The sequence below is a fragment of the Sinohyriopsis cumingii genome, chromosome 9, assembly GCF_028554795.1.
Source record: "Sinohyriopsis cumingii isolate HCF-2022 chromosome 9, ASM2855479v2, whole genome shotgun sequence".
In the NCBI taxonomy this organism is placed as follows: domain Eukaryota; kingdom Metazoa; phylum Mollusca; class Bivalvia; order Unionida; family Unionidae; genus Sinohyriopsis; species Sinohyriopsis cumingii.
The window spans coordinates 51,671,849-51,695,348 of NC_142969.1; the positions used below are offsets into that span (position 1 = coordinate 51,671,849).

The 23,500-nt window shown below is 33.2% G+C and overlaps 1 protein-coding gene across 1 annotated transcript in view; it reads left to right on the forward strand.

The window, feature by feature from the left end:
* The first annotated feature begins 986 nt into the window (after positions 1-986).
* Positions 987-23,500, forward strand: part of LOC149791806 (transient receptor potential cation channel subfamily M member-like 2) — a 130,422-nt gene continuing 107,908 nt past the window's right edge. Inside the window, exons 1-3 of the mRNA XM_089969475.1 lie at positions 987-1,131; positions 8,146-8,312; positions 21,521-21,680. Of these exons, the coding sequence (XP_089825601.1) occupies positions 987-1,131; positions 8,146-8,312; positions 21,521-21,680 (472 nt within the window). The remainder of the gene's footprint in view (positions 1,132-8,145; positions 8,313-21,520; positions 21,681-23,500) is intronic.

Below are 23,500 nucleotides of genomic sequence, written 5' to 3' on the forward strand. Positions count from 1 at the left end.
TTATGTATAAAACTGTGGAAAGACGGATTAAGAGTCTGACTAAATAGTAACTAAAGAGTTAGAGCAGACAGATAATCTCTAATATGAGTTTTGAGAAACATAGTTTTCATGCGGAACAACTTCTCCACTAGAAGACTGATATAATAAAACTATACTAGTGCCACAAAACAGGCTAAATTTGATAATATGCGACCTAAACATAACCAGTGCTAACTCGAGTATAACCAGTTTATATTGATATATGATTCAGATATGAAATTGCTGACTTATTTCTACCAAATAATGGTTCATGTATTGAATTGTCTTAGGCGATTATGCGACTAAATATACCCAAATATACCCAAATTGGAATCATATATATATATATATATATATATATATATATATATATATATATATATATATATATATATATATATATATATATATATATATATATATATATATATATATATATATATATGCTAGTCCTGCCAAAGGCTTCTAATATTGGTACTAACAACACCCTCGCTTGGCGCTCAGCATTAAGACGTTAGTGTCAGGACTAGTCTGCCTGATGTCAGGATAATGTGACTGGGTGGGACATCATGCTACATGTCTAAGGTAATAATAAACTGGATCTACAGTATAATGATAAGCAACATTATCGAGTTCAAAGCCTGTGTAATATATGCTTAAATTAGTATAAGCATTTTAAAATCCGTTAATTCTGGTGAGTGGGTAGGTTATCCGGTACAATTCATCGCCAAAGGGATTTTAGCTAACAAATTAATGTTTCTAGTTAGACATGAGCCCTTACATTAAGATGTTTTTTTAATCTTCCTTTGAAATAATAATAGACTTCTTAATCATATTCCACATTTTGTATTGATATTTTAGTGGATGAATCGGTACAACCTGACAGAGCAAAGATTGATCATAATACTAAGGAATTATATTAACCGTTACAGTTTGTCCGAGCTGATAGTGAGACTGATAGGAATATCATGCGTACTCTAATGAAAGATAAATGGAAGATGGGAACACCGAATTTGCTGATTTCTGTGGCCAGTGGCCCTCACACGATTGAGATGAAGTATCGTTTACGGAAAGCATGCTACCGTGGTCTGATGAAGGATATCCAAAGCACAGGTAAATATTGAGAATGATAATAAAAAAATTAAATGAATTGATTTCCAGTGCATTGTAAATCCAGTTAGAATTATATTATACCTGACAGCACCATGGATCTACTTAGTACTTTTGCGAACCTGAGAGTTCCAAGTTATTGCCTACACGCACAGCTTCAGGACATCTGTCTCCATGTAAGCTTCATCCGTTTCGAAAACCAGGTGTATCGTTTCTAAACAAAAAGATATAAATATATTAATAAAAGCATAGATCAAAAATGGACTACGGACCAAAATTATCTTTATGTCACATTCATAGCGGTATGAATTCATTAAAATCAAGTTAAGTTTGTCATTTTGATCCACTATCATTCTTCATTAGGAACATTAATTAATTGATCCATTAGTATTTAACCTTTCTTTGCATTGGCCATGGATAGCTAATATTACGATTTGGGTTCTTTTCATAAGGCAGGTATCCCTAAGCAGAATTTCATCTTTGTTTTCTATTCACATAAAGGCAAAATGAACTGATCAATGTGTCAAGACTTGTGTAATCGATCCATGCAAGAATCTGATTTTGAAGTTATAAAACTTAATTTGTTTTAAAACTGTAGACACAGCTCAGACTTTAAATATCAAAATGTCTTTGCTGCTTTGATCGTTATAGTTGAAACATGTTTGCTAAATCATCAGGCAGCCTTTCGTCTTTAATCTTCCATGGTAAACTGAATTTATATGAAGTCCCCAACCTTTCGATGTTTGAGGCAACAATGTCAAAAGGTTAATTAATTTAGTATCATTTGTGATTCTACTTTTCAATTTATGTTACAACAAATATACTTATCAAACTGAAAAGTAATGCACCTTAATGGTAGGATACGATCTGCTTCATGTGTATTTGACATGGCATACATCAACTGTCAGAACTCATGAACTTTTTCACGCATAGTAACTCAGTTTATTTAGCAATGTGTCACACCAAAAAAAAATTGTGATTGGTTGTGACTGTCTCAAAGAATGTATTAGAGCTCTGACTAAAGGATTCGGCAAACGACTATGGCAATCATGCAAATCCCTATATCCGGATATGTGGTTGTCATCAGTTTTGCTTCCATAACATAAACTAACTAGGGATTCTTAGACTATACCCAGATTATCATGCAAAGTGTTAATGATAATACATTGAAATATAGCTTATCTAGCCTTATTTGTCCTCACATAGAGTTTTTCTTCCTATGCCCATTCTTATTTAGTATCTGCAGCATAAATCGACTGATGATTGCTATAGTTAATGCATTTGTTATGCGAAGCAATACTGATGCTATATTGAACACATTTTCACCCATTCGCAACAGAAATTATAGGAGGTATTCTTCTTGCTTTCAGATCATCTACAGCAAAGCTAAACCAAAATATGTTAACTAAATTTCGAAAGCTGGATTATTTTAGGTTCGCCTTGAATACATTTTGATATGCAGCTTTCTATTTCAAATTTAACGGAATGTTTTTCTCAGACAGTTCCTGTTCCGCAAAACAATTTATACAAGTATGGAAGGTTTTGTGCATATACATTGTGTGATTGTATGCGGACACCATTGAAGAGTTGTGTTTTGAGTGGTAGATAATATTATATAGAAGTGTTATGCTCTTTATTACCCATAGTATGAACTTTTTCTGCGTCATCACATTACCAAGGATAGCTAGATTTTTGCCAAAGGTTTGATGTATCGTTGAAGCATGGATATACTGAATGAGATGGAAATCTAACATTCTCATAAAGAGATCTAGAGGGTATAGCGAATAGCACACCTTTTTCCAATTTTACATCCCAAAATAAGATTCTTAGTTTTAGTGAACTGGACTACCTTTATAAATGTTGATGTTAACGAGTCATAATAAAGGTTTCAACGTCCCGATTTGAAGACGTTTCATCACATGGGTCAACGTAAGTAGGATGTTGTAGTACAGATCATGTCTTTGTTTCGCACAAAAACATCCATGCGTTTGAAATTAAGCCTAAATTTATAAGTTCAGCAGAAGGCCAAGCCAAGCCATGATAAAATTTGAAGTAAATATAAAATGATGCAATTATTCACAAAGGTTAGATATAATCCTTAAAACGAAGAAACACAAATGATACCTTTAAGATAAAAGATTGCGTCCGTTTGGAAACTCTGATTGTATACAACACTGGCGAGTTTCTGGCGTCTTGGTTATTATAAATTCATGAAATCGATATAGTCAACATTTTCTAATAATATCTGATAAGTACACAAAACTTAATGAGACGTATTTTTGGCGTTTATTGCCGACACTGATATCTGCTATTCTCCATGCATAAATGGTCTCTACTTGCCAAGATTAACGATTACACTGCCAACCATGCTGACATTAAAAAGTACTCTGAAAAATGCTTCAGCCAACCGAACAGCATATGAAGATTATTGCAAAAATGTATAATATTTATGGAAAATGTTGGGTTAATTTGAATATGCCAATAATCTAAGTTACCATCTATTAACAAAACAACGTTTTGTAAAATAATTTCCATAAACATGTGTAAATATGTATATAGTTTGATAAAATGATAAACAAATACTTAACCGTGACATAAACAACAATTATTCTACTGATTAAAGAGCATACTGCCAAATCCGGGTGATCTTAAGGTGCTCCACGAATGATATCAAGTCCGACTTGGATAACATTAATGAGGTTCATTTCTCTTCCATATCCTACGACTTTGGAATGGTTAAATTATTGTAATAAAAAAATATAAATCGAACCTTAATATAACCTGCGTTCTGAAGACCATTGTCAGCGATTGTCAAGTGACAGCTGGATCATGTGAATCGAACAATTGATGAAAACTGTTTTTGTAACAGTGGTCTACATCCAAAATGCTTTCGAAATAAATTTAGCCAAATGTTTCTAATTTTGGGTCACGGAGCACGAAATGACGCTTATAATTGTTGATAGTTTCTAGTTTTGTAGATACGACACTGAGTATTTATATACGTCCGTTGACTTGGGAATTGCGAAGGATAAGTGCGTTATAAAGGGAAAAGATCTCAAATTAAACCGGAAATGACTAACATACATCTTGGATCTATAAATAAATGTAAAAATTAATTTGGACAGTATATGCCCTTTATGCAATACAGTGACTGACACAACCTGAAAATTGTATTCCGTCACACATGATATGAATTGCATCATGTTATTCCTATTTGTCATGGATGATGCAATCATAACTAAGATTACACCACTCTGTTGAACAAAATGCCTTGTATCAGCTCTTGAAATATTACTCTGATTTTGCAAATGGACACATTTCTATTTAGCCAAAGTGAGCAGTGATGGCTCGTAATTGTGTGAACTATGCAGAAAATGTCATTGCCAGTAATTACACTGGAAAAGGAAATCTATGCTTTTGCAGTGTCAATGTTTTTGTGACAGCCAACAGATCATATCAGCAATTGTTACTTATGCATGGTGCCTCCAGTTTGGAAAGGCGTGTCAAAGACGCAAACGGTATACCCCCCAATTCTCCACAGAGAAGGACTGTTGCTTCTTGAGGCAAAAGATTACTACTCACTTGAGCCAAACGAGAACGAGAAAGAAGATGAAACTTCTAGTCCTGAACCATCAATGTCACATGACCCATCCTCCTCCTCTAAACCACACCTCATAACACAAGGCGAACTGAATGGCCTTGTCAGTGATTTGGAGTAAGGCAGATCTGTTGGAAGTTTGACTACAGCAGTGGAATCGCCTGGCAGGTGATGTTAGGGGTTTCATGTTCCTGGACCGTCAAAAGGATAGTATCCCATTATTCCTCACGGAATGTGATTTTGTAGCCTGGTGTGATGCGATCCTTCAACATCGTTCATGATCAAGATGAATGGAGACAGTTTATTGATTCCTCGAAGACGATTTCTCTGTTTTCTGCATAATGGCAATGTCTTTTCCATCATTAACAGTTGTAAATGCTGTCCATTTGTAGGAAAGCTGTGACAACATGAAACAACTTTTGAGATGCATACAGTATGCCCAACATCAGTGGCAGCTTTGTAGAGATTTGAACGTTATTGCAGTCTTGCTTGGTCTGCAGACTGGATACACAATGTACTGCTGTTTTTTCTGTGAATGGGATAGTCGTTCAAGAGATTCCCTCTACATCAAGAAAGATTAGTCACTCCGACATTCATTGGATTCTGGGAGAAAATGTGTTCAGCACCTACCCCTAGCTGAATCAAGGAACATTTTGGTACAATCCTTGCACATCAACCAGGACATGAATATAACACAAGAAGCTTTCAAGTACATCCAAGGTTAGGTGAAACTAAGATAAAGAAATGTGTCTTTGTTGGTTCTCAGATTCGTGAAAGCCTATGAGAAGATGCATTTGAACGTGCATTGTATGGGAAGGATATGATATAAAAGGCATACAAAAGCATTGGTTGCAACATGATTGAATACTAGAGACAAGCCACATAGCGCCTAGTAGACACTGAATACGGACTAAACTATGCAATTATATATACATAATAGTTTCTGCCCTTTGTTTCATAATACATTTTTATATAACTCTTATGTTGCTTTTAAAGTGTTAAATACACATGACAGAAGAAATATTATCATGTAAAGCAGCACTAAACTATACTATCTACACAATATACATATACGTACAATGTAAAAACGTAAATATCCAGTTCATCAGTTATTTCAGTTATCATATTTGAATGAAGCATATCAAAGTGCACAATACATAGCACATTGAAACAGACGACTTCAAAAAACTTGTAGCTTAATATCAAATGAATTTACCCATTAGCTGGTTTTGATATACTGATTCAGGTTTGTTCCAGATGGGATAACCATTTTTGACAACTGATCAACAATAACTTGAGTTTAAATTTACAAACAAGTACCCATCTAATCTGAAAATGTGAACGGATGCATTTGAATGAGATTGCTATACAAGATGGGAAATATATTTGAAAAATAAGGCTTGCATGGAGAAAACCATAAATTGTAAAGAGTTTATTAAGCATTATTTGTAATACATTGTTCAGAGTTATCCAGGTGCTTATGCCTGTCTTTGCTATTATCGCTATACGTGCTTATGATACCCCATACCAGTAACCGAAGGTCTAAAGGTATAAGAAACAAATAAGAGATTCGTCTTGATTAGAGCTAAACACTATCTGACAGCAAATGGTTCAAAAGGAAACGTCATTAAGTTGCAGGCTGGAGCAGCTGACGTTTCTTTTTTAACTGTGCCTTAGTAGTTTAATTTTATCATTAAATTTGTTGTGAATACATGTATCGATCATTAGACATATCCATTGTCTTATTAGTTAAGTTTTCTTTATAAAAAACGTGTCTGATTAATGTCTGACTGCATGCCGTGGTCAGTGATTATCTGGAAGGAAAATGGTTTGAAAGCAGTCAAGCCAGTGTAAGTGGAGTGTTTCTTTGCGTGAACAACATACCAGACCATTTACAAAATATTGCATTTAGTAAATGGATTTATAGCAGAAAAAGTGTCTGAACAAGGAAAACATATCAATCAATAACGATGATTTCTGAAATACATTGAACTACTAGCCATGTATGTTTTTATCACGTAGATGGTATAATTTCCTATAGTACGTGAAGTTTCATATATCATTTTCTGTAATTATGATTGTTCTAAATTAGCCAACATAATTAGTGTGCATTATTACCATTAATGATTGGCTGCGATCGTGTAAAAAACTTTCTAACCCCGCTTCTGAATTGTTTTCTTTTCAATGAAATTTTGATGGACACTGGGGCAAAAATGTCTCGTCTATCTGAATATGACCAATTAACTCTTTGTTATGTTTTGTATAATATATCATAACATGAAAAATAACTAACACTCGAAGAAAAGTACCACAACAACAATACGTAAAATTAAATGGCATAACTCAGTTGATAGTTGCGTAGAGGGGTGGGGTAGAGGGGGATGGTATAACAGTTGTATGGAATCCACCCTTTGTATAAGCATGGTTTAAATGTTAAGTTACAGAAATAAATAGTCTCACCTCTGTTCAAAGAAGAATGTGGACATAAACTGGTCTACAAACTGACTAACGTTTATCTAACAACTGCACATTTACTTGGTACATATGTGAATAAATTCCGAGCCAAAATGACACTTCTTTACATATTCTATAGTGTATTCTGTTACAAATCAGATAATGCAACTATGCGGTCACAAATACATGCAGTACATATTGGAATGTGTGTTCCCAGTTGCCCGCCTTTCACGTGAGAATCATAACAAGGCTTGGTTGTGATAGTGACACTATATGTTATGTAAATATGGATTGACAACAGTAAACTACCGGAAAATGCATCAAACAATGCGACATCATACACATTGGACACTCTGATTTCAAACATGATTTTGTGAGGGTAAAATTTTCTGTTTATTCAGGGGGACGCTTGTTCTTTGATTTATAGTTTGTAAGTAAATATTAGTCTACTTTAAACGTTAATACTAGTTCAACTTTGTTTTGGACTATTTTTACGCACAACAAGTTAAAAGTGAACGTATTTGTTTTTCTTTCTGTCTTAATAATTTCGACTGTAATAGACGCTATGAGATAAACCTCGCTAAGCTCATCATTATTCAACTCGTTTCAAAAATCCAACTTTATATCATTACCCATTTGAGATCCTCTGTGAATACAATGCGTGTCACATTTTCATAGCATGAATGACAAAAATTGCTTATATGTGAATGTTATGCTTGCATTGTGTAAAATGCAGTTATCACAATACTGAACTATTTTTTTGCCCGCTAACTATATTTAACTACCCGTTAAGTATTTCCCTTTCCAATTTCTTCTTATGTACCAGTATAATTATTACTTTTCTGCAGTCAAATGAAAGTTGCCAATAAATCGGTAATTCGTTTTTATTCAGAAAAAGGACAGATTTCAGTGTTCAATGCAAAATAAGAAATACATAATGAAGTTCATATGCTGTTTTCTTTCAGGAGCCTGGGTCATTACAGATGGTACACATGATGGTGTAACGAAGTATGTTGGAGAAGTAGTGAAAGATCTCAAAAATATGATTTCTAAAGACAGGCAACCTATCATTACTATTGGTATTGTTCCATGGAATGATATTCACAACAGTCACCAGTTAGAGAAAATAAAGGTGAGGACATGAACAGAGATTTCACTTGTTTTGACCATTTCCTATATCTTGAATGTCATGTTGTCCTTCCAAAATGAGTGAATTGGTCGTTGTAAAAGACTGGAAATGGCCATATATGAAGCCTATCAAGTCATACGCGACTAAATATTTAAGCGTTTAATGTCATTTTCGTTTGTTTGTATCACAAAAAGCTGTACATTGATAATTACTACAGCAAATAACAGTTTATGGGTTATGAACGTTTTCTTTTCCAACTGCTAATAGGTTTTACAGCGGCATTACATTACACTTTTACGCAATGTCTATGTCGTTAAGTTGCCCTTTTCTGTATGTTTGCTAGTTTGCATTAATATCTAAAAAGCTCTTTAGTTTTATTATAATATTGGATATATTTTACCGAGAAAATGGAACTTAATTTCCTTTCCCAATGACACACTGCAGAAGTCGACCTGGGATGGCCAGTGTGGATATCGAGCCCTCAATCCTTGGGCTATTTATTCGACCTTGTATCATAAGATTTTGTGTGGCCCATTGGTGAGAGATAGATATGAAGGGAGAGATATTGAGAGATAGAATTAGTTATTAAATATTCAATACATACGATGTTATGCTTTATGTCATTAATCATGCAATTACTCATTCTCATTACTCATTCTCACATGCTAATTACCTTATCTAAATATGCAGCTAATACTGAACTAATACTGAAGCTGCTAATCAAAACATGAGACATTTCGTCATATGTCTAGTACGATAATACATGTATTACGTGATGTACATTAAGGAAGCTAGCAGACGATTGTTAGAAATTATATATCAATCATCCCTTATAAGTTATGGTTGAACTTCTTGCATTCGCAATTTATGTAGGCTTATAATATTTAAAATTGAGCCTATTTGCTACTTAAGTCCTTTAAAGTTTGCAAAATTTTGTAACAATTGTAAAGAGGTAAGTTTTATATTTTTAAAATTTTGCCTGGACCTTCATATGATTTAATTTCAATTTTAATATATAATGTTGCAAAGGTGAAATATTACAAAAGTGATTATTTGCCTCAGTTATCTAAAATGTTGTATCCATGTGATTGCAACTATAGCGCAGTGCTCTAATAAATGAGAATGTGATTATCCTGTTCCTCTAGAACGAATTTTACGTATAGTTTGTGTAAAAGAACATTTGGAATAATATTTATGAACAATATATCAGTTTAAACCATCTTCAAAGAGTATTTGTTGCACACATATAAAACAGTCAATTACGTTTAGTTCAAGTCTCAGTTTAGATTGTGCCTTTAGATATAAATTTTTTTCGATATAAATTGTTAATATTTAAATAACGTTTTATTTCTTGAGTAAACGATTGCAGCAGAAATTATGGTTGGCCTTTGAAAGATGAGATGATATATTATACTTCCTTTTGGTTCCATTAAATAATAGGTAAGGGCACATATGCTGCCGTTATATCGCAAAATCCTGATTCCAAACAGATACATTTGTGAACAAGAATTGAAACTAGTAAACATATATTACACATGAAATTCCCTATTATATTTACCCAATCACAACTCCAATTCAACCTGGGACTAGGAGCAGTCACTTTGATTAAAGCTTTAACATCCTTCTAAACATTGCTTTTAAGACAGACGAACATATATGAACATTGAGTTTGCAAATAGGTGGATTCATACACTTTGCACTTTGCCATCTCCATTATTTTTATCCAGGTTTATTTTAACACGTATCATAATGTCATTCAATTCTCCCTTAGAATAGTGTTTTGGATCAAATTAGTCTGTGTATCTTATCATTTGCAAAGTGAAACATAAAATACATTTGATGTAGTTAATTCATAATAGCTTCTGACGGATTATGTAAACAGAACTAATCACTAAAGACCAAATCAAACGATTTATCTTGAAAACTACAGTAAACATTTCAAAAGTTGGAAACATTTCATTGAACGACTGTAAAAACATACGGTGTGTTTGTTCATGTGTGCTCTCAAAGTTTAATTGTATCATTAATCGAAAATATGTTGTAAATGTATTGTTACGTTCATTAAAATATAAATTACCTACTTAAATTAACTTTACATGCACACCATGTCGCAGTTACTATGCAAGTTTCTACATCAAGCAGATTTAGTCTTTCCAAAGTTAATGCTAACAACTATGCACACATTTTTATGTATCGAAAGTAATTGTCAATGACATTGTGACATCTAAAATAAATAGTGGTTTTTTCAACACATTGTGATAAAACATACCCTTTATTATAAAGAACAAGTTTGTGTAGGAGCTCATTATGTCCGCTGTATTCACTCTGTCTGTAAATATGTCCGTTCCAGATGTTACTATACTTGTTAGAAAACAGTCTGATATGCTCCGAATATAGCAGAGAAAGATAGCTCATTTAAGCTAGGTTAAGGAATAAACGGGTGAGTACATTATTTTTGCTTATCAATCTCTTGATGACATTACTCTTTATCATGATCAGGATACTAAATTTGATGATTTTATTCAAAATGTATGATGACGGGAAAACAAGAATGCAATACCGGAACATCATACCATTTTACCGTTTCTAGTGCATAGATGTGCTACACTGAATACCAAAATCTTTCGTTTTGATTTTAGTAGTTGTCAAGATTATGGGTGAACAAGTATGGATTGTTATTTTATATCGAATGCCTCCAACGAATTTACGGAACGCAAACTATCGAGAAAATAGATTCATACAAAACACATATCAAGAAATAAAATACCGACCCATATATTAAAACATTAGCCTGTAGACAACTCCATGTTTTTGTGTTGTTTTATGTCTACATATTTATTCGAAAACTTCTCTCTCTTTATTTCGTTCTCTAGCACTATCTCTATGTTTTACTATCTGGTTCAAATGTGCACAAGAATAGCTATAAACAAAGATGAAAGTAATTGAACTCGCATAATAATCTCTTGATAACAAACAAATGATGCAGATACTGACAGAAATGTAACTTTTATCTTAGAAGAAAGCCGCTGAAATAGCATTTAAATATAAATTTCATTCAGAGATGTTTGTAAATAAACAATACTCGTTAGATTGATAACATTTTTATATATCAATAAACATTATGTGACTTAAGAATGAAAATAGTTCATGAGGAATAAGTATATTCAAAGAAAGGGAAGAAACTTATTTGGACGGAATTAAATTCTTTAAAAACAGCCCTAACTTAGACCCGTACTACTGCTCTATTACATTCTTAAGTAAATGCAGTCGAATGTGATTCCTTTCCATCACTGGACATATCACAAAATTCTGCTGAAATGACTATATATCAATTTTCAATATCTCGACTAAATTCATATCCCATAATTTTTAGCCATAGCAAGCCATTAGTTTTATTATAGAATAAAAGATGTCGAAATCATAATCTACACTAAAACAGCCAACTTGTTTTTGATTTTTCAAATCCATGAAGTTTCCTTCCCTTATCCTGTACTTTGTCTAGATATTAAGTGCCTAAATGTAACCGATACAGCTGTATTTTTTTACAGATATTTACAAATTGTCTTTACAATAAAATGTTACCAAACCTTTGTCACGAATAATTGTTTAAATTGCGTTTTAAACTACATGTATTCCATATGGCTTGTTAAGTTACGTATGCAACCTTCTTTCTTTACGCCATATAAGATACTAGTAATAAAAGAACACATTCGTTCTTATTTGTAAATTATCAAAACAATTATAGCTGTCACACGATGGTTTTAATATCGCCATCATCTAATTATATGTTAAATCTTTGTTGGATAAGAACTAATAATCAAATGGAAAGTACCACTTTTATTATGTTTATATATTACTTCTAGTTGATACTAAATCGCATGGGAGTGGATAAATTACATTTATTTCGTTTCCAAAATAAACATTATCGAAATAATTTCATATAGTTAGTATGTATTATCCACATATCGGGTTTGTATTTTTGACTTCAAAAGCTGATGGAAAGTGAGACAATCAGTTTTCGAATGAGTAAGTTATTTAAATTTAGTATATAGTGCCTTCATAACCTAAGATACATAGTTTAATATAATGTACAATTAAGCTGAACAATATATTGCTGTTTAACATATTTTGTCCTAAATATCTTAATCTACTAGTCATATTACGTTTAACATTTTTCATTCTTTGATCCATTTCATCGTATATTTCACGTGTCGAAGTAATTAAACCCAATGACTGAAATTGATTTTTGTATCATCGATGTTGTCTTGATTTATTAATATTGTAAATCATTGACAAAAAAGAGCCCAATCATTATAATGTTTGCTAGTCGTTGTTTTCGTCTTTGCTCATCTTGTTTTATATGTCTTGTTGATTCTTAGAGGTAAGCATTACGTAATTGCTGTTTGTGTACACATTGTTCATATTGACATCTCCGTTAGCGTTGTTGTTCATGAAGTAAATATGCTGTTGCAAGATTACAAGTTTGCTTCATTGTTTATATTATACTTGTATAACTCTCAAGCATGTTATGTGTAACAAAATAAACAAAGTGTATGTATGCTTTCATTATGGGGGTAAACATTTTAATGAAGATATAATTTGTCGATGTAATTGTAAATATTACGTCTCCAAAAAAAAAATCAGGAGGATAAAACAGGTCATGATCTGGGAATAAATGTAAAGGGTATTGTTATAAACAGTTTTGCTAACAGTCTTGAATTTTGAATTATTTATAATAAAAGATAAACGAAATAACCCCATTACTGGCTCTCTTTGAGGCAAAAACTCCTGATCTTAGCTTTGTTAGCTTTTGATTGAACATAATCGGCTCAGTTACATGTGTTTTTAGACATGACGGTAAACACATCGCTTATCATCTCATGAACCGTTCTAATGAATTCGTGTAATATTTTCTATTCGTATGAGATTGCTATATATCAAACAAGTATATATTAATATATGTTTAGAACTTAAATACATCCATTAACATTTACATCCAATAGAACAAAACACAAATACCTTGATATTTGATCACTTAAGTATCAAAGTTATGTGGTATACAGGTTTAATGTTATTGACGGATAACGATATAAAATTAAGACACTCACTATCGTTACAACTGCAAAAACGAAATAGACAAAAATCATATTCGGTTTCAGGCATGCACGTAAGAGTCTTTAAGTTTAGGTTGTATAGTGAAATTCTAATTAACGTCAGGATGAGTACAATAATAACGGACAAAAATGTAATCTAAACTAAAAGTGTTCATTCAATATTGTTAGAAGGTAATTGAGTGATGGTATCATGTTTTGTTAATTGCAGTAGTTTCTTTTAACAATTTCTCAACTGCATTGACATGTTTTACACTTTCAAGGTTTGCAACAGCTGGATCAAATAACTGACGTAAAAATTTCCTACAGGGATGTTGAAACTTTAATCATTTATCCAGCAAATATAACTGCTGATGTTAGCATTTATTGTAAAATACATGTAATGATGTCATAAGCACCAGACGGATACTAAATTTGATAAACAATGTTTTTTAATCTTTCTTAGTAACTATTAACTTACTGTTTGATTGTTTTCAATACGTTTGATCTTTTTAAATATTTTTTAATTATTATTTTCTGATGTTAAACGTGTTTGTATATCAGAGTTGTTTCGTACTAACATAAGAATATCTTCATCTGTAAATTGTGCAGGACCTTCTAAAATTGTAATATACTGTGTAAGTTTACCTCAACATTAATTGGTTAATCAAAGAGTTGGCAGGTCTTTTGTCACTTATGCTTTTAAATCGAAAGTACCTCTGGAAAAGATAACACAATTCATTTACTTGGCACGAAAAGAATACGTTTCAGAGATTATGTGAATGCAACATGTTTTTAAATCTTCATATGAACTGATAATTGCAGTCTAGTTAGTGTTCCTTTCACCAATTCCATGTTCGTTGCTTTTGGAAAACGAATTACCCCAATGTATTCTTTATTCAAAAGTACCAACTCAAGCGGGATATGAAAATGTCCTTAAATGTTTGTTACTAAATTAATTCAAGAAAATGCTTCAGTCTTTATATTTCATAACTATATTGCATGCTAATACATTCTTGCATGACTGATCGTGCGTTACATACAGGTCTTCATTAAGTGATTCAGTATCGCACACCTTAAATTTCACTACCGCAAACACAAACAGGCAATGCTTTTACATCCTAAAATATAAAACTATCGACTAATAAAATGACTGCACCGATGAATGGCTATACATTTTAATTTATTCAAAAATGTCAGTACATATGAGCAATGTTCAGAAATGCAGTTATAGTCGGTGATAATGGGGCAATACCGTATTTAGCAGCCGGCAGTTTATATATATTTCACGGTTACTTCCGCAGAGAAATTAAGTTATCTGAGGTTGACAAATATAATATGGATAGAATGTTTGACAATGAGCTCTAGGATGAAACGCGAGACATGAGAGAGAGAGAGAGAGGGGGTGGAGGGAGGGAGAGAGAAACTACATTACCACATATATCTAGCAATGAAAATTTAACATATCCAGAGAACGTAAAATGATCAACGTAGTTATGTCAAGATAAACATATACATAATCTAAGGGACAGTAACTACTGATACGGTATTTGAACTTCAAATGATTTTGTTAATTGCCACAAAGTGGTGGTAATATTTGGCCGACCTAAAGCAAAATGACAAAAGAAACAGAAGAAAATAAACTTCTTCACCCGTCTATCCCGCTCCCAGACTTATCACAGAAAGAATACACTTCACGGTGTAATTCATCTAAGTTTCAAAGCTTTACCGATTTACATTTTATGGAATTAGTTTATTTTTAAGCAGCAAAAATATGCAGAAAACCTTTCAGTTTGTTTTATTAATGAGGTCAGAATTTGTTTCGTCCTGAACCAACAAATAAAGGTAAGCGTATCGCATAGAACACAATATTTTACGTTTGTTATACAAATTTAGAATGATTACATCTTTTTAAAAAGTTGTAGAACGTTTTCACCTCTGGGGCAAACTAGGGGAAGTTAAAGTTTAATTACATTTTAAATTCATATATATGTTCAAGTAGAAAATAATGTTGAAAAGAACAGAATAATATTGTTTTTAATTTTGTTGTCTAAAAATCAAATATGCATAACATACATTATAATGACATTTAAGATCTCATCTGTGTATACCATACAGTAACAAATGTATTGATTTAAATAGACACATAAGAACAAACTGTTAATCAATCAGTTTCTATTTAATATTGAATGCATTTGATTAATTTTAGTCTGCAAAATTTGCGCAAATGTTTTCTTGGAAGTAGAGTCTGTAAAATAAGAAGGGTGTAATGAAAAAGTCCCTTACTGGTTAAAAAAAAACATATATTCCATTCGATATGTAATGAATTAATTCTCTTGCCTTTAACTGCAGCTTAAATTCATTTATATGTTTCACATCATTGTTTAAAAACAATCAAAGCTAACGAGTAAACAACCGTTGTGCAAAGCAGACATAAATACAGTTTCTACCTGGGTCTAGCCCTACTTACATAAACGGGGATTTTTTCAGAGGGTGTTTCATAACTTTCATAAAAAATTTAAATACCTAATTTATTCCGCGAAATGTAAAGAATGTGTAAAAAAGGAGTATGAAATAAATACAAAATCGCGTAGGTGCTTTGTTCCGAGCCATGGGGAAAAAATCTTTTGAAAAGGCGTAGAGTCATACTTATCAGGCTGACGGTCTAGACATATACCAACGCACTATCTAACTCGGTCTTATAAAACACAAAGTTTTGACTATGAATCAAATCGAGTATCTGTAAGTCTCGGTCTCCGATAACATACCTGAGCTTTGATTTACATGGTATAAATATTGGAATGATTTTATTAATTTCTCATTATCACCTTACAGTTCAGGATCATAGATTCCATCTGAATTTGAGACAGTATACTGTTTTATACTTATCACTAACATAATATCACACAAACGCACGCACACAGATGCACACACATTATATGTATATCTATCAATATATATATCTAACTAACTATATATATATATATATATATATATATATATATATATATATATATATATATATATATATATATATATATATATATATATATATATATATATATATATATATATACACTCTTATGTATATTTGATTTAATTTTTATTTGATATAATTTAATTGTTTGTTAGTTTTAAATTCTCTTTTATTCCATTACATGATATTGTAACTTTATTTACTGAATTTGACATTTTCCAGAAAATCAATTCAGTTCTATCTGACTTGACTCTTCTTCATAAACAGTTAATAATAGAAACTGTGTATCTAATGCTGACCTAGTTCCCGACCTTGTTTCAGAATCAGTAAGAGTTGAAGTAAACAATTTTTTAAAATTTTGTTTTGTCCTTTCCTTGAGTAAATATCATTGGTTTTAGTCAAGACCATACTGGGAGTACGTTATTTTTGTCATGTAAAAAGCGTATATCTTGTTCTAGAAACATGATCATGTGATTCGCATACGGGAATCTGTCTTGTGTCTTAACTTAGTGTATACCTGCTTTCTATAAAGAATTTGGCCATTGGTCTTTAAACCATTAACACATTAAAGGTTTTTGTTGTACCCAGTCTTAGTTGAATTTTTTTCGAAATTATTTGGATTCCAAGAGATTATTTTACCCTGGAAATACTTCTGCTCTAAATTAATACTTGGAAGAAGACAGCAATTTAAATTTACACAGAATTCAAACCCTGTAATATTAATTTATGTGATTCAACAAAGACCTTTTGATGCATCAGTAAGAAGGTGACAACATCATACGTCATCCCCTCCCATTTTTGATTTAATCGGGATTCGAACTCAGTTTCATTAGAACAATATTACAAGCATTTTTTTTTAATTCTTGGATTATTCTTGGATTAATTTTGGATTCGATTCGTAGAACCCTATGTTTTTGTTTTCATTTTGACCTTCTTTTTCAATGGAAATAACTTATATTTAATTTTATAAAATCTTGTAACACTCTTTTCTTGTTGCGTTTAGTAAGAAGTAATATAGTGGACAGTTGTTCACAGTGTATGAGATGGTCTTAAAAGCTACATAGCAAAAGCAAGAGCTAGTAGCCTGGCCCCATCCGACAAGTTTGACTGCGCATCGTCCCTGTCCTGTCTGTAAGCGGTTCAGTGTGGTGTACAGATGACGTGGAAGGTTGAAGCCAGGAAAGCAGACAGATGGTTCAACTACGAGGGAGCGGTTTACAAATCACTCGACACTCCATGCCGAAATGGCTGTCGTATCCTCTGGCAACGGACCTAACAGGTCTGAGCGTCACGAGCTCAAGCGGACTGCTAGTTCTGAAGCAATGTCCCTATACAGAGGAAGTTTCTCACTGGCATAGACCTTAACCAACACTTTTGTGCTTGCTTCCTGGCGAAGCAGCTGTGGAGGAGGACTACCGGAAGCCATGGTAAAGGATAGGACGTAGTGTTCCAGAGATTATGCGCATTGTTGTGTTGAGCTGGACATACATTAACGTAGTGTTAGATGATCAAGCCCATAACGGAGCGCAATGCTCGACTGTCGAATAACAGAGGGCTAGTGATGATGTTTTCAGTATCTGAGCACTAGCTCCTCAAGTTGAACCAGCCAATTCGCTTAGTAGGTTGTTTCGAGTGCTATGTTTTGCTGCACTTTGCTACAGGTGGTTGTGGAATGTCTGTGATCTCTCCAGAGTCACACCAAGTTATGTTGGTGTCGGTCGTGTTGTATTTGCTGCCCATTGAGGGAGATGCAAAGTTCACGGTTTGCATTTACATTGTTAAGGTGGAAGACACCTGAGACTGTCTTTGTTGCGCTTGGCTGTAGGTGCCAACTCTTGAAGTCTATCATATCGTCCAGATTCTTTTTCAGTACCCCTCAACTTCAGCAAATGAGCAACTTTGGGTCCCGAGAATAATGTCATCTGTATACATGAAAATGCGCGACTGCACTACAGGTTAGTCATTGGTTAGTCATTGATATAGATATTGAACAAACTTGGCGAAGGAACATCTCTATCATGTGCCCCCTGAAGTTCCGTTTGCGAAGTAACAGTTCAATATTCTTAACTATCCAGCGCAGTAATACTCTGGAAATTTCCCAAAACAGCCCTGCATACTAGACCGTATCATATTCCGCTGTTAAATCCAGTCAAACAAATCCAGTTTTAAGGTTCCTCTGATATCGTTTTCAAAGAATGTAGTCAGGGCAAGGACTTGATCGCAATTGATACGGCCATGCCTGAAGCCTGCCTGTTCAGCAATTATGATATTCTCCAAGTCAGGACCAATTCTTTAGAGAATCAAGCGCTCCAATACCCTAAAACAGGCTGAAAGCAAGGAGATCGACGGATAATTCGCCGGATTGTTGGGTTATTTGCCAGGCTTTTTGATCGCAATAATGTTTACCTGGCGCCACAAAGTCTCCATGCACATTTCCCTAAAACTCCCGGGTGTAAAAGGCGTCGAGCCAATTATTTTGCCTTTGGGTGCAGATGCTTGAGAAACTTAAGCAGGAAGTTATCAAATCCTGCTGCTTTGCCTGATTTGGTGCTGCATAGCACCGTTTCAAGTTATATTGTTGTAAATACCTATGGAGTATTTTGATCTAGTTCATTTTACTTCCCACGTCAGTATTGTCGTCACTCATCTCCTACTTGACGTCGGTGCTGTTTTTCCAGGGATGCTTTTGCAGCATGAAATAAGTGGCTAGCTATAGCGTTTGGCTTCACAATAGGTTGAGCTTGAACTAGTAGATGCTGAGCGGTGCCAAGTGTTCGAATGAAGCTCGAGCATTTCCTGCTGGAGCGCATAAAGTTGAGTGATCATGTAGTTTCCTTGCAACGAGTGTGCCTGGCAGTGTCCAGGGAATCGATCAGGTGATGTGGTATGTCTGCGTCTCCAGATGCTTCGTGTTCCTTGAGATAATATATATATATATATATATATATATATATATATATATATATATATATATATATATATATATATATATATATATATATATATATATATATATTCTGTCTCCATTATGCTCTGTAATGTATTCTATACTTAACCATTTATGTAAACAATTGCATTCTCTAATTGATTCTAGAACAAACATGTAGTATCTACTGACATGTAGGTAACCAAAATCCCATTCTGGACCCAGGGCAATTGTGCACTGATTTATGTTTCTTTTTTGTAACATTTGTTTGCCCAATTAATTGAATAGATTTTCTGCTCTCTGTAATTTATTTCTGCGATTTGAGTTGAATTTAAGGAATAATCCTTAAAAAACATAAACTATTTTTCTCTGCTTTGGTGTAATCGTATTGCCCTGCTTCTTTTGATGCCTTTGTGCTTATAATTGCATGAACCGAAATACACCATAAGAATGGATCTCCATCTAATCCCACCAACCTTGCAACGCACCGAGTATTCAATAATTCACAATATATATACATAAGGTCCAACATTAATTCAAACATAGTTAATCTACTTCATCAGATTTGTCTTCAATGTGGCTAGTGTACGTACCTGACACTTGGATGATATGTTAACATACACGAATTTATTTTAAATTTTGACTAACCTGTAAATTAATATCAAAAGAAAACGCTGCAAGCAATCGCACTCACTGTCATGTATTTCATATTATTATTATTATTGTTATTATTATTATTATTATTATTATTATTATTATTATTATTATTATTATTATTATTACATGAGATATTGCAATATTTTATATACATCTGCGCACGACGCATCAGGAAGCTGATATTCGTAGAACCAAACAGGTGAATTTTAATCCATATTTGATTTTACACTTGTGTATGTTCTCGCCGTACATGTGTATATATATATGTGTGTATTTGTGTGAAGAGAGAGGTAGAGAGAGGAAATAAAATAAGTACATCTTTTCGTTTGGGACGCGTACTTATGTGTGGGCAGAGTGACAGAGTCACCTAGAGAACCTTATTAAGAGCGAATAAAATATAACAGGTCGTGTACGCACGTGTGTGCGTGTTCTCGTGTTACTTGTACACATTGTGAACACAATTTACCACTCATGCCTCTTAATGTGCTTTGCCGTGCCTTTTTGGTTTCGTTAACTAATATTGTAACACATGAAAGCTATAATCAATTAAAGTTTCCGCCACCTAGATTTAATTCTCTTTTTACGTTCTTCAGTGCCTTATTATGAGTTGGTTAAAATAGCCATTGCTAGCTAAAAAGGTACAAAGTTTTATTTAAAACTGAACCTCAACATAATATAAGAGGTTTCCGTGTAAGCTCCTTGTCACACTCATCAACTGCTTTTAATACATTGTCTCCTCTGATTCTTTTCTGTTTCAAAAACATTTCTTAAAAAGTATTAGTCTTATTTCTTCTTTTTTATCTTGATATAGGTGCATAAACTTTAGTTTATTCTGTTATCAGAAAACAATTTTAAAATCATGTATAATCCAATCTGAAATTATCATACTGAGGGTAAACATGGATGTTTGCATAACAGAGAGATGAAGAAAGAACCAGAGAGACAGCGTGAAAGGCAGATAAACAGAGACAGAGAGATAGAGTGACAGCGAAAGGAGCCCATTTTAGGGCCTAGATTCTTAGCTATATTCCAGGTGAGCAACACAAGGAATATTGTTTTATATAGATAATACGTTTTGTTCCTATGATGAGAACGATTTAATATTTTAAGACCTACTGTGAGTTTCATTTCAGATTTTCAATAACCAGTTCTGTTTAATCTTCAAATAGATGATTATCTGGCACGACTTTTAAATAGGTATGAGGATTAAACCACATACTGGAGAATAATCTTAAATAAATCATTTTATCTTTTGACTAGGGCTATGCCTGCTTACCTAACGTGGGATATATTAAGATTTGTACCATATAATGATCCAATAGGCAATATTCTTTATTTTGAAACTATCGGACGCATGGTAAAGTCCACGATCAAGAGCACATCAGCGAACACTAGTTAATGTCAATAATAATAATGTAACTGAAATAACACAATTGAATTGTTCACAAATGTTTTCTTTTATATTAAGTTAGCAGGTCCAGTGATTACAGTCTATTATAGAAATATATCCCTATACCGCAGTTCTGTCACAATGTTATCAATGTATATTTATTATGTATAGGGATCCTGGCCAGCCGAATACTATATCAAAGAGAATACAACCGGTAGAGTGCTTGACCCAAATCACAGTCATTTCATCATGATTGGTAATGGAAAAGAAATGGATTTCAGAGAGAAGCTGGAAAGTGAAATCCTTAACATCACAAATGACACAGCGGATGGTAATCTAATTGATGATTCTAACTCAACTTCTTTTATAACATGTGGATAATTTCATCTGTAAATGATGCTTTATCTCTGCACCTTCTGATTCACCCACTGCCAGTTCCTTTTTTCGGATGTAATAAGCACCACGAATAGTTAGGATCATTAAATCCTTGTGAAACCAATTTGATTAGTAAGTATCGAATTCAAATATATTGCAATGAAATTAACCATACTAACAAGTTTTTTGTTTTCTTTAAAAATTACTCTGTCAATGCCGCTGTATTTAATATGTCAGTAGTAAAACAATTAAACAGTGTCTTAAAGTTCTGTTTTGCATCCCGTCTTTAACGAATAGCCTTAACTGCAAAAGTAGCGATCGCACACCAGATATGATCATAAATACAGCAAATTTGAAAATTATCCTATCGCCTGGCATTCTTTATAGAAAGTAAATAATTGTATTTAACTGATTCTGGATAAAAGTGGTACTCATCGGATGTTCAATGTTTCTTCTGCCACGTCAGCCATGTTTTAAAGGTTCTTTTCACTACTCGACATGAACGGAAAGTCATAAAGATATATGGTTTTCTACAGAAAACTTCTCATGCTTGGTCTTAAATGGACGGGCCCCGAGTAGGCGATATCCTTTATGTATTACTGACATTTACCCTCTACCCTGTTTGTTGTATTCTTGGTGAGGTCAGCAGGAGTATGTAACAACGCTTGTCAGCCGCTAGCCGTGCCGTGCTTCAGTGTTTTCTTCCAGCAATACTGGCTGCAATAATTAACATATCACGTACCTAAACTGGTATTAACCACACAAAGTCACAAAACCACAGGCCTAAATAAAAATGCCTCAAATTTAATATGCAATACAGCAACCATTGCAATCATGTTGAAACTATATTAACTGGTACTCATTGAAAGCGTAAAGATATTTTAATATGGGTTGGCACCATAATTTACATTAAAATGTATCGGTCCTTTCTGTTTAATATAACGTCATTTTGACCATAAGTTTCCAAGAAAATAGTTTTTACTCTGTGTATGTTGGTTCAAATATGCAATATTGCGAACTAACCACAATTATGTTTAACATGATATCCATCACGAACACATTGCCATCTTTACACCTCCCTAGTGCACGATTTATCATCATGTGATTTTCACCAAACGAGTCCTATTATATCTAATTGATCTCACATAGAAATGATGCCAATCGTACTTCTGATATGGGTGTACAAACAGCTATATAGAAAATGTATCATCTTTACTCATCCGAAATGACTGTCAGGTCAACATATAGTTTTCACCAATATATTAATATGGTAACTTGTTGATTTCAAATGAAGATCATGCCATTCGTATTTCTAGTATGGTTATCACAACAGCTATTTAAACTATTTTGCTTTTGCTACTTGCTCCAAATGAATAGCCATATTGACATGGGGTTTCATAAAAATGAATTTAAATGAGCACTACATTGTCCTAATGACAACTGTGTCCAATTTGACAGCTATATATCTCCAAGATAGCAACAAATTAAACAACAGTCTTATTAGCGAAGAATTTCTGAGATGGTCTAAGCACTCATCAATTAAAAGAGATAACAGATCTTATTGTGATTTCCTGCAAAATTTCTCTCAAACAATATAACAAGAATTACTTTGAGTGACACTTTAGTCCAAGTATATTTTCTCAGATTGTGTATGGAAATAATTAAGTTCAAGATAAAACAATTGTGTACCATTTGAATTTTAGCTATATTGATCATATTCAAGAATATCATATCGGATTGTCTTTAGTATTTTGTCCGTCATCCGTTTGTTAGCAG